General features: G+C 44.4%; 2 protein-coding genes across 8 annotated transcripts in view; both read left to right on the forward strand.

The window, feature by feature from the left end:
- The window catches only part of dph6 (diphthamine biosynthesis 6), a 47,603-nt gene extending 38,497 nt beyond the window's left edge, over positions 1 to 9,106 (forward strand). The window contains exons 13-15 of one of the 2 annotated variants that reach the window (XM_035532777.2): positions 315 to 560; positions 4,532 to 4,916; positions 7,896 to 9,106. In XM_035532777.2, the coding sequence (XP_035388670.2) occupies positions 315 to 560; positions 4,532 to 4,916; positions 7,896 to 8,014 (750 nt within the window). In that variant the 3' untranslated portion in view covers positions 8,015 to 9,106. Of the gene's footprint in view, positions 1 to 314; positions 561 to 4,531; positions 4,917 to 7,895 lie in introns of those variants that run through there. The other variant, XM_081722095.1, reaches the window with a different exon arrangement.
- Positions 9,107 to 11,760: 2,654 nt separating this feature from the next.
- Positions 11,761 to 14,273, forward strand: part of aqr (aquarius intron-binding spliceosomal factor) — a 37,492-nt gene continuing 34,979 nt past the window's right edge. For 3 of the 6 annotated variants that reach the window (XM_081721363.1, XM_081721364.1, XM_081721367.1), the window contains exons 1-8: positions 11,781 to 11,790; positions 12,216 to 12,300; positions 12,654 to 12,710; positions 13,193 to 13,233; positions 13,345 to 13,380; positions 13,464 to 13,584; positions 13,689 to 13,829; positions 14,110 to 14,178. In XM_081721363.1, coding sequence (XP_081577489.1) covers positions 11,789 to 11,790; positions 12,216 to 12,300; positions 12,654 to 12,710; positions 13,193 to 13,233; positions 13,345 to 13,380; positions 13,464 to 13,584; positions 13,689 to 13,829; positions 14,110 to 14,178 — 552 coding nt within the window. In that variant the 5' untranslated portion in view covers positions 11,781 to 11,788. Of the gene's footprint in view, positions 11,913 to 12,215; positions 12,301 to 12,653; positions 12,737 to 13,192; positions 13,234 to 13,344; positions 13,381 to 13,463; positions 13,585 to 13,688; positions 13,830 to 14,109; positions 14,179 to 14,273 lie in introns of those variants that run through there. The other 3 variants (XM_027002385.3, XM_027002387.3, XM_081721365.1) reach the window with 3 other exon arrangements.

Consider the following 14,273-nt stretch of genomic DNA (forward strand, 5'->3'; position numbering starts at 1 on the left):
AATGATTCCCTGTTTTTAAAAATCTCTGATTTACTGTCCAGTACTGCTCAGTGGTGGCATGTCTTCACTCCAAAAGTTTAACACATGGGATTGATTTTAAAAAGGGATTTATTCTCTATAAAATGTCAAATTTGTGAAAATTCATCGCCTTATGGCCCCCCGCTACCATGGAGCCTTAAACATCTCTGGGATTATTGAACACTCTCGCCAGGGACTTCTGGCTTAAGCCCTCTCTTTGGACACCCACATGGCACATATGCATAACGAGCACACGTGACACGTCTTCGCTGACAGGCTGCTGGTTTGCGTTGCAGGTGGATGAGGCGGTGTTCTGCGCGGGGCAGATAGCCCTGGTGCCCTGCACTATGCAGCTGCTGCACGGCGGCCCGGCACGGCAGGCCCAGCTGTGCTACGGCCACATGAGTAGAGTGATGGGGGCTGTGGGCCCAGGCCTCCACCTGCACCACGCGCTGCAGGCTCACTGCTACGTCACCCACAGCGCGTACATCCCCGCCGTGAGGAGGGTCTGGCAACGCAGACTGCTGGATGAGCACAGGCAGGTACGCACACGATACTTTAGCGTTTCAGTTTGTTTTTTTACAGGAATGAATGTACTTGGTGCAGAATAACCTGCGTATTCAAGTGACGGTGGTTAAGGCAGCTTCAAATGTTTCATACATAACCACAGTTTATGGAGAAAAGGTTGAGTGTGTAACCCTCATGGAATCCACTGCAGCCTGTGCCACCTCCTGGAAAAAAAGGGCACAGAAGTGGCTCGTATTTACCCCGGACGAGCTCTCATGAAAAGTTGATGTTCTGGGAAATGCTGGTGTCTTTGAGGATATGGAGGCTGGCACAGAGGCAGATGTCTTTCTCAGAGTCTCCTTAATCTCCCCCCCCGGAGCTGCACTGAAACCCCAGAGCAGCTTAAACCCCCCCACCCCCCGCCCCTTGGCCCCTTTGCTCTGCGATCGCCAGTTTCGTGCGGTTAATAAAGGCCGCCAGCCCCTCGTCCTGCAGTAATTTTTGGAGCCTAGGGAGCAGCTCTAAATGGAGGAGGCAGTGACACCACGTCCTGGCCGTCTCCTGGCCTCCACCCTGTCCTCCACCGTGACCCCTGCAAACAGGTTTGAAACACTGACAGGCTGCAGGGCCGAGGGAGAAGAGACGCCTCCCTGCAGGTGGCCCGCTGCTTTAGCCGCTGTCATTTATGTTTGCCGCCGAGGAACAAAAGTATGCAGCAGTTCAGGCCTGATCTGACCGAGCCAGCCAAGGTGTGCAGTCCCCCACCTGACCACCTGTTCACTGTTTAGCAATGCTATGCCCCACCCTCTTTGGCTAGAAATTACTGTGTGTGTCTGTGTGTGTGTTTGTGTGTGTGTGTGTGAATCTACATAGATGTTAAAAAAAATAACCCAGAGCCCTTGTTTTGAGATACACAGACTGAAATGATGTCCCATTGCTTGCAGGTAAAGGCTGTCTCTAAGGTGAGCAGACAGTTATGTCTGACAAGTGATGAACACCATCTCAAAAGAGTTTTACAGAAAAGGTTGTATATTCTTAGTTGTATATGTTAATATAAATCATTAATATCATATAGTTCTAAAACAAAAACTATGTAGAAATCATACAGGCCTTCAGTTTTCCTTATTTAAGGCACATTCCAATAACAGCCACATGAGATGCTGAAATCAAACCAAGACAGGTCTCATTTCTTCTTTTTTTTTCTGTAACATCAATCAGGCAAAACAGAAAGCCAATCATTACTTTGCTGTAGCTGTTCTGTATCGATCACTAATGACTGTTTTCATATCGTGTGTCCTGTCACGTTTGCTTGGATGGGTAAGCAGAAAGGAGCTGTTTTTCTTCACACTATAAAATCCAGTGCACAGAATGTTAAGGATTGACAACAAAACATTTAGCACATTCACCTCCGGTGCCTTTGCCGCACTCCGAGCGATCCGAGCGGAAGGCTCTTTAATAGAAACATGACGATGTCCTCCTCTACACAGCCCAGCAGCCCGTGCAGTTGCCTTGCGTTCATAATTTCTCTAATCGGGTGGAGGAGGAAGCTCGCAGGGTTAATTGGGAGCACAGCACCATCGCTACGTGCGTGAAATACTATTTATGGAGTGCAGTGTGCGCACACGTACGCTTGTGAACGTGAAACCCAGGTTAATCTTTTTATGCGAGATAAATTGCACCTGTAGATTGGTATTAACTTCATTATACTCAACTATAATATGGGTTTATGCATTAAAACATATGACCTCAAATGTTCAAAGTCTTATATGATTGCAGATGTATTTTGGTTGGATTTCAGGCTCCACCCATGCCCTGCTGCGTTACGTGTTCCTGAGCATTAAAACGTTCTTGTTGGCACTCTTATCGTGCTGTTTCTGGGGGGGTTTGTCCGGCCCGGGCCCCGGCACGGGGGGCAGGGGGCGCCGTGGAGGCAGCTCGGCTCTGCGCTACACCGGTGACCAGCTCTGCAGGCTGGAAGTGCGGAGGGGAGCGGGGGGAGAGTGGGGAGCCAGAAGCACAGCCGTTGCGCCCGCCTGACGAAGACCTCCTGCTGGGCAGGAAATGTAGGGGAACTGCCTAAGCATCCAGGCCCCATCAGCTCCCTGCTGCTAGCCCGCTTTACACCAGCTCCTTATTATGGTGTTTACTGTTCGGCTCACATGCCTCCCCCTCCCCCAGCCCCCTGTGTCGGGCAGACTTCATACACTCCACAGAGAGAGAGAGAGAGAGAGAGAGAGAGAGAGAGAGAGAGGGGGCAAGAAATGGGCAAAACAAATACTGCTCATGTCAGTCAGGTAATGGGAGTGCAGTTGTTGCCGCGTGGGCTCAGGGGAGGGAGTGGGAGAGCGCACAGTGGGCGAACAGCCTCACCGGGGCAGGCTGCACTGGACTAATAGATTGATTGCCTTAAAGGGGCCTCTCCGCTTTCAGACACACTCTGTCCAGGCGCTCTCAGGCATGCCATACATCAACATTTGTCACCTCCTTATTTTATTGGATTAATCTAATAAAGCATTTCTAGTCCAGGGGCGCACTGGGCGACCAAGCGTTTTCACATCTGGCTGCAGGGGTCTAATGAAGTTGCGCCGCAGCGCCCCGAAAAGGTCGAGGGGTTCGGGGGAGGGGCAGGTTTGCCCGGGCTGCTCTCACTTCCAAAGTCCTGTAAAATAACAAAATAAAGGGGAGGCAGAGGAAAGCGAGAGTGGACTTATAACAGCTTAAGACAAGCCAGGGAAAACCGAGCCGGAAAGTCCGGGCCGTTTTGAAGGTAGTGACCCGTGAGGATTGGGCTGGTGCTCTGCGGCAGTGAGCTCCAAGGCAGGTGAGGCGAGGTCTCGGGGCTGGCCTTTAAGTCTGAGTGAGCTGGGCGCTGCACGGTGGGCGCCTCCTCTCCTGCCGCTCGATGACTATTGACCCCTGCAGTGTAATACCTCACGCACATGGAGCGCTAACCTAACACTTATCAAAAGTGAAAAAATGTGTATAGCATTGTCAGAATGCTAAGAGCAGATACGTCTTCTGAATTAACCCCAGCAGCATCCCCGCACACACGCCCACGCACACACGTGCGTGGACACGCTTGCACATGCTCACACACTTGCATTGTTTATTTGTGGCCTTGCGCTCAAAGAGATTTGTGGTCAATTTGTTGTCAATACACAATTAGGCCCCTGCTAAACTTTAATCTCGAGGTAAGTGCCATATTCACACAGACGCTGGGTTGGGTCATATTGGGGGGGCTGAAATGATGCTTCTCCTGTCAGGGACTTTTCAGTCAGGGTGCTTTTTTTTTTTGAGTGAATCTCAAAATAAAGTGTATGTAACCTGTCATTATTCTGCACTGCAGAAGTGGGGTGTAAGTGGATGAAAATTGATCCAGCAAATTGAAAAGGAGGTTAAGTGTTTTTGCCCTATCGACTCCAGACAAAACGACTGTTTTATAAAATGCTTATTTCTCTCCCATTAGCAGATGAGGCCGTCTCAGTGTTATTTGGGGGGCACATTGTGCAGGGTGCAGGCAGAAGACGTTTCAGAGGTGATAATGGCCTGCACCCAGACAAGAGAAAGGAGATTTTAACTCTATAGATTACCTCATTTAAAGCCATCATGCCCGCTTTCTAATAGAGGTGTGTTATGAAATGGGGTAAAATGGCCTGTGCAGGTCTGGTGCTACTCTGAAAATGCCCTCTATGGAGAAGGTTTTTCTGTGTGTTGATTTCTATGTGTTGAGTGTTTTCTATATGTGATGTGTATCTGATATAGTAAGACTGCTATGATGAAGCTCTTCGAAAATGCTCATTTCTGCAGCTGGTGTTGAGTGAGTGGCTTATGTGTGGGTGTTTGACCCGGCGAACGCTGGTGTTGAGTGAGTAATTTATGTACAAGTGTTTGACCCGGCGGATGTGGGTGCTGAGTGAGTGGTTTCTGTGGGTGTTTGACCCAGCAGATGTGGGCGTTGAGCGAGTGCTTTGTGTGGGTGTTTGACCGAGCGAATTCTGTCTTGTAGGTGTCCTGCAGCAGTGTGGAGAAGGTCCTGAGCACTCCTCTGGAAGTGGCAGTGGTGCCCTCCTTACCCAGAGGAGCAGACGTGGAGCTGCATGTCATCGCCGTGCGCGACGAGCCCGCGGGGAGGACCTCGTGCCAACGGACCTCCGAGGTGCTCGGTAATGCTATCCAGTGGCAGGTGCTGCAGGCCAGCAGCGGGCAGTACGCCAGCCTGTCCCTGAGCGTGACCCCAGCTGCTTCTGGGCCTGCGTGCACCCAGGCCGTACTGCAGGCCCTGGGCACCTCCCTCCAGCAGGCTCTGGGGCAGACGGAGAAGGCTCTCTCGCCTTTGTGTGCCAGAGTCTTCTACAAGGACAGCAGCGAGTTAGCCACAGGACTCTGCGCAGGTAAACATCCTCACTCTGTACTCATAGCAACACCATGAGATTCAGCACATTATACAAACCCCGTAGTTGCAATGTCGCAGATGTAATGTTGAACCCAGAGCATAAATGTGAATGTCGTTCTTTTCGCAGGCAGCCATATACAGTGTATTTCTTTTATTTAGAAATGGATCAAAAAGATCCATGAAGGTTTCTTTTTAAATGATCCCACATTTTGTTCATGGCTTTCATGGTCCACTTCAAGAGAAACCCAGGACATTTCCTTAGAATAAAACTTTTATAGCGTCCCGAGAGAGCTCTCGCGTCCCTAGAAAAGGATGGCCCAGACATTCATCAACTTGACACAATTGTTGTCTTCCCTTTGAAACAATCAATTAGTGTTTTGAATACAAGCCAGCTCTGAGATTTCACCGTCAGTTTCAGGCCTTGCTGTAACTTGTTATTGTGGGAAATGAAATTATGGCCACAGATGAGGAATAGAAACGAGGACAGTCTTGTCTGGGTGTCTAGACCACACAATTATTTGTTTCTCAGAAGTATGCGATGGTGGCGATAGTATACTGTAGAACAAGCGGCATATATTTGGAAAACATGTCGTTTTCTACAAGGGCACAGATTTTGTTGAACACTTTTCTTAGTTTTTCAGAACAGTTCGTAAAGACACGGTGTGTAAACACAATCTGCATCTTGGCATTACAGCTATAGACCAGTGTCATCACACAGAATAAGTACCACTGGCTCTCAGTACTGATGCCACATCAATTCAATTTTTTTTTTTTTTCTTTCCTTCTCTGGCATCAACTTTACATCATCAAGCGGGCACATGCTACTGTTCTGCGTTATCTTGGCACGTTCAGCTTTCAGCCATCATAGTTGTCTGGGGGAGCAGGTCTATTAGGCTCTGTCTGCTGTTGATATGTTAGACATATGTTCCACATGCTAGTTGTTATGGCATTTGTAATCTGGGTCATGTGGAGGCACTATAAAACGGGCTTCCTCAGCTCCTCTGCTCCCGCCGACTGCTTATGTTCTATTTTTATATTCATCTGCCTCCTGCTTTTGTCTGTAGCTTAACAGCACAGAAGGTGTGTGAAGCAAATTCTCCCTTTCCGGCACAAACACACTCACACATAAGCGCACGCGTGGTGTGGATGTGTCCGTGGTGAAACCGGTCCATGCGTCCCCGCTGCTCGCCTGGGTCCCTGCCGTGTTCATTGAGCCCACGCCTGCTGATGTCTGTGCCGTTTATCAGTTAATTTGAGACAGTTTGAGGTGCACCGTAGCACGGCTAAAACCCACTGGCCCAAGGCGCTGTCTTCAGTAAGAGCCTCATAGGCCCAGAGGTGCCAGCATTCACACAAAAAATCAGCAAGACTCTGGGTGATTTGTGCTTTTAAAGAATTTTGCCCAAAAACTGTACTACAAAGAAATATGAATGTTTAGGCTTGTCGTTTCAAAAGTTTCACGGTTGTTATGGAAGTCGCTGTCATCGGTGTGACAAAAGCAAAAAAACCATATCAATTTAGGAGAATGTTTGCAGGTTTTCCTGCCTCAAGATGCCTTAGCATTCTGCTTTAGTCCCAATCCTCTGCTAATGCGGGAGCTGTTATAATGTGTGCGGTGGCTCTGGGTAATCAAGGGGCTGAAGGAGAACCCTAACTATGTGAGCACTAGGGTCAACTCACCGGTTTTTCTTGCTACACTTCACCTTTGCTGTTGCAGTGGTGCATTTCTTTAGGCCAAAAGCGAAAGGAAGAGTACAAAAAGGAAGAGTGGGCAGGGACGGATGGGGCGGCACGAATGTTTTGGGCCCACTGATTTGTGTGTAATGTTGCCTGGTACAGAGCAGGGGATTCCGCTGCTCTCAGGAGGACTCAGCTTCCCAGGGTGCACCTCACGCTTTGATAAGAACACTACTCCTTTTTTTTTTTTTTGCTCCAGAATGAAAGGAAGTCCTCTGTTCATCAGTATTTTTTCTGAGTCTGCACACATGAGCTAATTATCCAGCATGAGCTCTTTGAGTCTTTGGTTGCCCCAGTGTCTCTGTTCTTAATTAGACACTCATGCCTATCAACTAGAGCTGAAGGAAGCTTTCACCTTTCTGTCTCCGTTTTCCTCCTCTCATCCCCACTTGTTCACGTGCACGGTGGCGCCAGTCAGCCATTTCCTGTTTATCAGCTAAGTACTCTTTATACTTATCTTCCCCTTTCACCTCTTCATGGTATGAGGTCACCCAGGTTTACGTAGTCACACTAGAGTTAAAAATATCCAGTGGTTTTGACTGGCATTATCCTGGGTGAGTGTGGACATACCTGCACCTGAAGGCAAGGATTCCGCCAACGGACTGAATGCCACCCAGACGCCACCCTGCTAATGAGCAGAGCAGCCAGTGACATCCAGCCAGCCAATGGGAGCGCTTGTCACCAATTACCCAGTGTGAAGCAGGCGCAAACAAGGAGTTTGCAGATGCAGGCCTGAAGTAAACCGAGAGACTGCTGTCAGAGGGATCTCAAATGTCCACTGTAGACTTAGAATAGCTCCCTCCATCCTCCCCAGAGCTAATAGGTCCCCTTACCATGGCCTGTGCGTGCGTGCGTGCATGTGTGTGTGTGTGGGGGGGGGGAGTTATACACAGTGGAGAATGTCCTGTAGCTTAGTGTGTGCAAGTATGTATAAACGTGCACACACACACACACACACACACACACACACACACACACACACAATATGTATGGAGCTTCATTACAGTCTGCCAGGAGCTGAGGACATGTGCAGTTCTGGAGTAGCTGTGTGTTCTCCCTGGTAGGAGAGATTAGTGCAGTGACTCACTCCAGCACGGCACCTGTAGGTTGGGCTCCTGTAGCCTTGTTCAATCCCACACAGAAGAGCTTCGCAGGAATAAGGTCAGTTTGAATTAACACACTATGATCTGTGTGTGTGTGTGTGTGTGTGTGTGTGTGTGTGTGTGTGTGTGTTTCGCAGGGCTGGAGGGCTGCTTGGAGAGTGTGCTCGGTGTGAGCAGGCCAGCGCTGGTTCAGGTCCCTGTGCTGGAGCTCCCTGACTGTTCTCTCCTCCACATCTCCTGCTGGCTCAGCATCTAGCCGAGGGCAAAGGCCACACCCTCTGACCCCACGACCCCATGCTGGACCGACGAGACTGCACTCACCAGCATGTTGCTCAGTGAGAGGAAAGACTGTGGAAAGACCAAGACTGTGTGAAATACATGCGCAGAGAGCTAAGCCCCAAGAGAAGTTCAGAATGCCAGCAGCAGCTGTGGCTGTTTCTTATTGTTTAATATCAAGATGCAATAAATACTCTTTACAGGAGATTGCACTCAGTTGTGTGTGTAATGGTAGAGTGTATTCTGTGGGTGTGTCTGTAGCACATGGCATACGTGTGTTGTGCAACGTCCTGTTCTTTATCAGAGTGAGTTAGAGGCCATCCAACAGCAGCTGGCATGAGAGAGAGAGAGAGAGAGAGAGAGAGAGAGAGAGAGAGAGAGAGAGAGGCTATAGCACATGGCTACAGAAAGCCTCCACTCCGCCCACTGCAGTGTCTGACCAGCGCCTACTGCCTCTCTCTCGCTCTCTCTCTCTCTCTCTCTCTCTCTCTCTCTCTCTCTCTCTTGCCCTGTCTCTCTTTTTTGAACTGAGGACAGTGTGCAGAATTCCAACACTGTTTCTCCTCTTTGTGACTAAGACGCGTTTTCTCTTGTGCCTCACACGTGAGAAATGTGTTGTTATTTTGTAATGGGCTATCAGAGACAAGCACCAGAAGAGATTATGTCTCTTCATGCCCTCCATTGATTCTAAGGGAGCGATTAATAGGAGAGGAGCTGCAGGGTAAACTGTACCGAGCCCTGAGTGTGTGGGTGTGGGGTGGGTGTGTTTCTGATGGGGCTCTGTAAAAACAGACCTATTATCCATTTCTCCTGGAACATTTATTTCTTGAAGATCATGAACTATATTGATGCTGTGAAATGGACTGGCATTCATCTTCACTCAAGCTACTCATCTTTACTTTTTTTTTTTTTTTTTAATTTGGGATGACTGCATGTTAGCAACTATTGATCTCTCTTTCTCTGTTTATTTTCAATTGTAAACAATAACGTGGCGCTCACAACTTAACAGATGGGCTTATTAGAAATGGAACAAGCTATTCTCCCAAACATAAACATTATATATTTTAAATGATTAATATTATTTATATATAATTATTTACAGCTTAGATAGAATCTGGAGGGCCTTACAAACAGGCTATGCACTTCTGCGTCCACTTTACTATCAACGTATTCCTTTGCTGATATTTTTTATCCACCTAGAATTTGCTTTTGAATACTTGGTACACCCTGTTTCAGGAAGCTGGGAGACCTGATGAATGTAAATGTAGTAGGTTCATAATTAACTAGTAATTGATTATTAATGCTACCTACAAACGCAGTATTCTTTTCGTAGACAAAAAACATAAGTGTTTGGCAGGAACCTGAACGAAGCACACACTTCCTTGCATGTTTGACCACACAGATTGTAGGGTGCTGCTCTGAGAAGGGTAAGGATTGCACCGTGTCTGTAGTGGCGACAGCCCCACATGCTGGCTGCACTTCAGGGCCGCCCGCGCCAAGTCCACCATGGCTGCCGGTGCAGTCAACAGCTGTGTCGTTGTGAGAGTCATGAGCCAAGGCAGAGAGCCACCCCTCCCCCAGAGGGCCAGCGCCGGCCCACACGCCACGTTACAGCTGCCTCTTACACACCTAAATATGCTGTGCTTAATAAAGATTACCCCCCCCCCCCAATACATGAATTGCACTATGGTAGAGGCTTAAGATCCACAATATGCTGTAAATTAACTTTATTATGGAAATATAATTCACCAGGAAATAGTTAATACTTCTGAGAGATTAGGTGCCAGGCTCCTATTTAGAACTCAAGCAGTCTGTTTTTTGTTTAATTATGTTTACTGTTTGAAAAATCAGAAGTCCTAGAATAACTATTTCAGCAATTCTGTATGGGTGCTATAGCAATACAATTTCTTTTAAATGTATTGTTTTATGACTGATAAGTGGTTTAAAATAAAAATCACAGCAGGAATATTTTACGTAGAAAAGATGGAGGTATATTGAGTGGAGTATGGTGCCCTCAAGTGGTTATATTAGCAACCTTTTTGCAAGGAAAATAATAGCGTTGGTAGTTCAAAACTACTTTGGATATTTACAGCTTGTCTTTGGTGTTGGCCAGTTACTGTCAGGAAGTGGTCCAAGACTGTAACATAGAAAGCCCAATCATTTGAAATCCCTCAGTGATGTTTATGTATGTCTTTGTCAGCTGCAGGTTCAACTTTTGCAGTGGAAACCCATCAAAACACATGGTGTTCTCTCTTCCCGATATCCAAGGAATAATTTACAAACTAATAATATCTGTAATGTTAAAAATATTGCATATCAATGCAGCTTTTTCAACTGATGTTTTAAGTTTATTTTTCCTGGTTTTTCAGGCCTGAGATGGCAAAGTGAAAGAGAATAGCTGTATTGGAATATTTCTAACTTGCATAGTACAAAATGAAACCTGGTTTGAACTACATTTGTTAAAACCCAAGAGGTGCAAAGTTAGTCATATACACAAGATACTCCCACTGTAGCAAATATGAATCTTTTACCATAACTTCATAATTTCTTAATTCCTTCTATGGCTTTTCTTTGTGCATACTGCCATCTGTTGGACCAGATATATGTCACCACTGGAACTTCCTTAATGTCGGTTGTCTTGTGTATAATGTACAATGCATATAATGTTTCCCCAAGTATACATGTACTACGACTTCCCCAAATGTTTATTAGCAGGCTGAATTATAAAGTGGCCATGCTGAGCATGTTTGGGGAAAAAAGATCTTAAGATATTTGTAAGTGTCCTATATTTAGGATTTTACAGTGTGAGATTTATTGTGGATATTTGACAAAGTTGCAAAGTTGTGGACAAGTTGCAAAGGCTACTTGGTAGCTTTAAAATGAAAAGATGGGTCTGAAAACCCAAGTAAAAGAAACTTCAATCATGCGCAATAATATTTCCTACATTACTCTCAAACGGAACTGCAGCTGTAAAGCTGAACCAGCATGTGTGAAATCACAGTTTCCAAGTATCCACAAATATACAACACATTGATTGTTATATGAAATTTGCCTAAGTACTAGCACTACTAATAAAACCAATAAATAATAATAATATAAATACTATTGTATATTGTATTGTATATTACATTTGTTATAAGCTATTTATTTAATTCATACTAAATATAATTAAAACAATAATTGCCACATTAACTGTTTTACTGCTGTTTTTGCTTAATATAATATAACTGGGACATTCTGAGGATGTTAATGGTCTTTCTATAATGTTGTTGCTCTAAGATTAAACCCCAATCTCATATGTATATTTCGAATTCTGTGCTACAATGTAAGATATAGGCCTTCTATCAGTTATTGACATATCTGTGACTTTAATGGTTTAGGAAAATAAATCCCACTTTATGAACAAAAATGTGAAAAGGTCCCACCAAAATATGTCTATTTCATATAGAAAAACGTAATCCCTGTCGAAACCTAAGGTTGTATGTAGCTCTAGTTTTTCTATAAAATTGTAACGCTAACCTATTAATACAGCCAGCTCTTACCCTCTAAACCTATAAACAAAAGATCCTGGGATTATCCTTGAATATTTCCTAGTCCGAGGCTCTTTTATGAAATAAAATTACATAAAAGTAGAAAAGTCCGTTTCAGTCTTTTATTTAAGATTACCTAGCTGCATTTTCTGACTTTTATTTTGAAAAAATGAAGAACGCGCGTATCATGACTAGCTTCACTAGGTCCGTTAGTGGGCTCACGCATGTTAGTACACCAACAAGAAAGCTCGCTAATAACGTATCAATGACGTTTGGGTAATATAGGTACCTACCTAGCTTGCTAAATAAGGCTTTTAATCCATCAACTACGTTTCACCACAACAATTGGTACACTGATTAAAAGCGGCTAACCTAGACAGTTTGCTTTAACTCGGCGTGATGTTAGCTTTCTAGTGCTAGCCAACCTCTGTCTAATTCCATTCACGTAACTGGGAGAGCTAACGCCAGCTCGTGGCTAAGGCTAGTTAGCTAGGCTAGCTACATATTTTGTTTACTGTTCGCATTAACTTTCCTTTTGCTAAATTCTGAATTACTAAGATATTTAGGCAGATTAGTTCACTCTGCGGTGTGCGCTGTTGTTAGCAGCTATATGTATTCTCTGGTTTTTTTTTTACTTTAAAATTACTTCAGGTTTGACGCTATGGAGAAGGACGCGCGGGTGAAAAAGACAGCCGCGCCGTCGGTGTCTCAGATCAACGCAGAATATGTTACCCAGGTGAAAACTTCAGCCAGCTGTTAATCTTGCTAACCAAATGTGTAGCCTTGTAATTTAATAACCTGTTACTAGTCTAAAGTAATTTATCTTACGTTTGCACTGTAACGCATAACTTATTGCCTGTGTTGCTAGCTAACAGCAGGCTAATTAGCTAGTATTCCTGTAAACACGAAAGGTTTCTACCTGTTGTGTCTTTTCACGTTTGTCAACACGAAGAATGTGGACCACAACCTGGCCACCACATGGTGTTTGTTTGTTTTTTTGTTTTTTGTTTTTTTTAATTTTCTAAAGTTAAGTATTGTGATGAATGTTATATTGTTTCTTTTTCTTCTCTATCCTGTTCTATTTCTTAGCTCTCAAACAGATACTGGGCTCCCCATGCCAAGAATAAACTGCCATTTGATTCTGAGGTATAGAGCACATCTGCAACGTCAAAGAAAGTTTGCTAATATTACTATATAATATTATAATATAATGTTACTGTTCTGAATCAGTGTCAATGGGTTTTTACATTTTGAATACTGTGATTTATTGTGATTAGCTTGAGCCATTACAGGCCGTTATTTAATTAGCTCAGTTCGATATTAACCTTATTGTTTATCACTGATGAGTCAATGATAAAAGTGTAAACCTCATGCATTAGTGCAAACTTCTATTCTAATAAAGAACACTTAGTGGCAACCACTGCCTATAATAATTGCTAGAGTCCTGGAATATATTACTGCAGAACCTGGGATATTATACTTATAGTATTTTTGGGGGTATCAAATTTATATTGAGGCATCGCTGCTTTGTTTCAATATTGTCCTGCCTTGTGTAATAGGATTGTAAACCAAATCATGTACAACCAATATACAGTTACTCTTAAAATTATTTTTTTTCTTATCTTCAGGTCATTCAAGACGTGTATCAGAATGAGATTCTCAAATCAAAGTAAGTGTTCTGAACAGAGTAAGTTTGGATGAACAAAAACTATGTTGTCTACTGAGGGTGCATTTGAAATGTATTGTGTTGATTGATTTTGTTCTTTTTGTTTGCTCTCAGATTTGCAATAAGAAAAATCATGCTGTTGGAATTCAGGTTAGTGACATGGCTCATGTCATCTCGACTTTTAGAGCTTTGAAGCATGTGATATTCATATTGTGTTAATTTGTTTATTATAGCCAGTACCTTGAGAATTACCTGTGGGTCAACTACAGCCCCGAAGTGTCCAGTAACAGCTATCTGATGTCTATCTGCTGCATAGTAAATGAGAAATTCAGAGAGAATGTACCTGCTTGGGAGGTAAATGCAGAATCTAAGGTCATCAGATGGGTGATATTTATTATGGTCTGCTTTTACTCTTTCTCTTCATTATGGAATGTGGAAACCCTCTTGTCTCTACTCAGGTTTTTAAGAAAGTGCCTACCCACTTCCCCTACTTCTTTAAGTGTGTAATGGAGGCGTGCCTAACAGGGGATCAGCTTGGCCTATCCCTACGGGAACAGACAGTTCTGCTGCTCTTCCTTGACCACTGTTTCAACAGCCTGGTTGGTTTGAGTAGCTTTTGCAGCCTATACCGTTATATTTTTTTAAACATCCACTAGATGGCACTGCTATGCTATAGTGTAATCATCCAAGTCAGATAGTATAACATATACAGTGCAATGATGCATTCAGTACTGTTCTTGTATTTAAAATAATTATTGCATATGGTAATTTATAATTATATGCTAATACTGGCATTTATGTAACTTGTGTGGAGAAAAATAAGATTCTTATGCCTCTGTGTGTGTGTGCGTGTGTATGTGTGTGTCTCTTGCTTCACAGGAGGTAGATCTCATTCGAGAACAGGTGCAGCAGCTCATCTCTCTGCCTATGTGGATGTGCCTCCTACCGGTGAGCATTGCAGCACTACACACACACACTTTTCACTCTACAGCTCTGTAACCTTGATACTTAGTATTGGCAGCTGTGCTTAAGATGTTCTCTTC

Source organism: Electrophorus electricus, chromosome 10 (assembly GCF_041902795.1).
Source record: "Electrophorus electricus isolate QZ-2024a chromosome 10, ASM4190279v1, whole genome shotgun sequence".
In the NCBI taxonomy this organism is placed as follows: Eukaryota; Metazoa; Chordata; class Actinopteri; order Gymnotiformes; family Gymnotidae; genus Electrophorus; species Electrophorus electricus.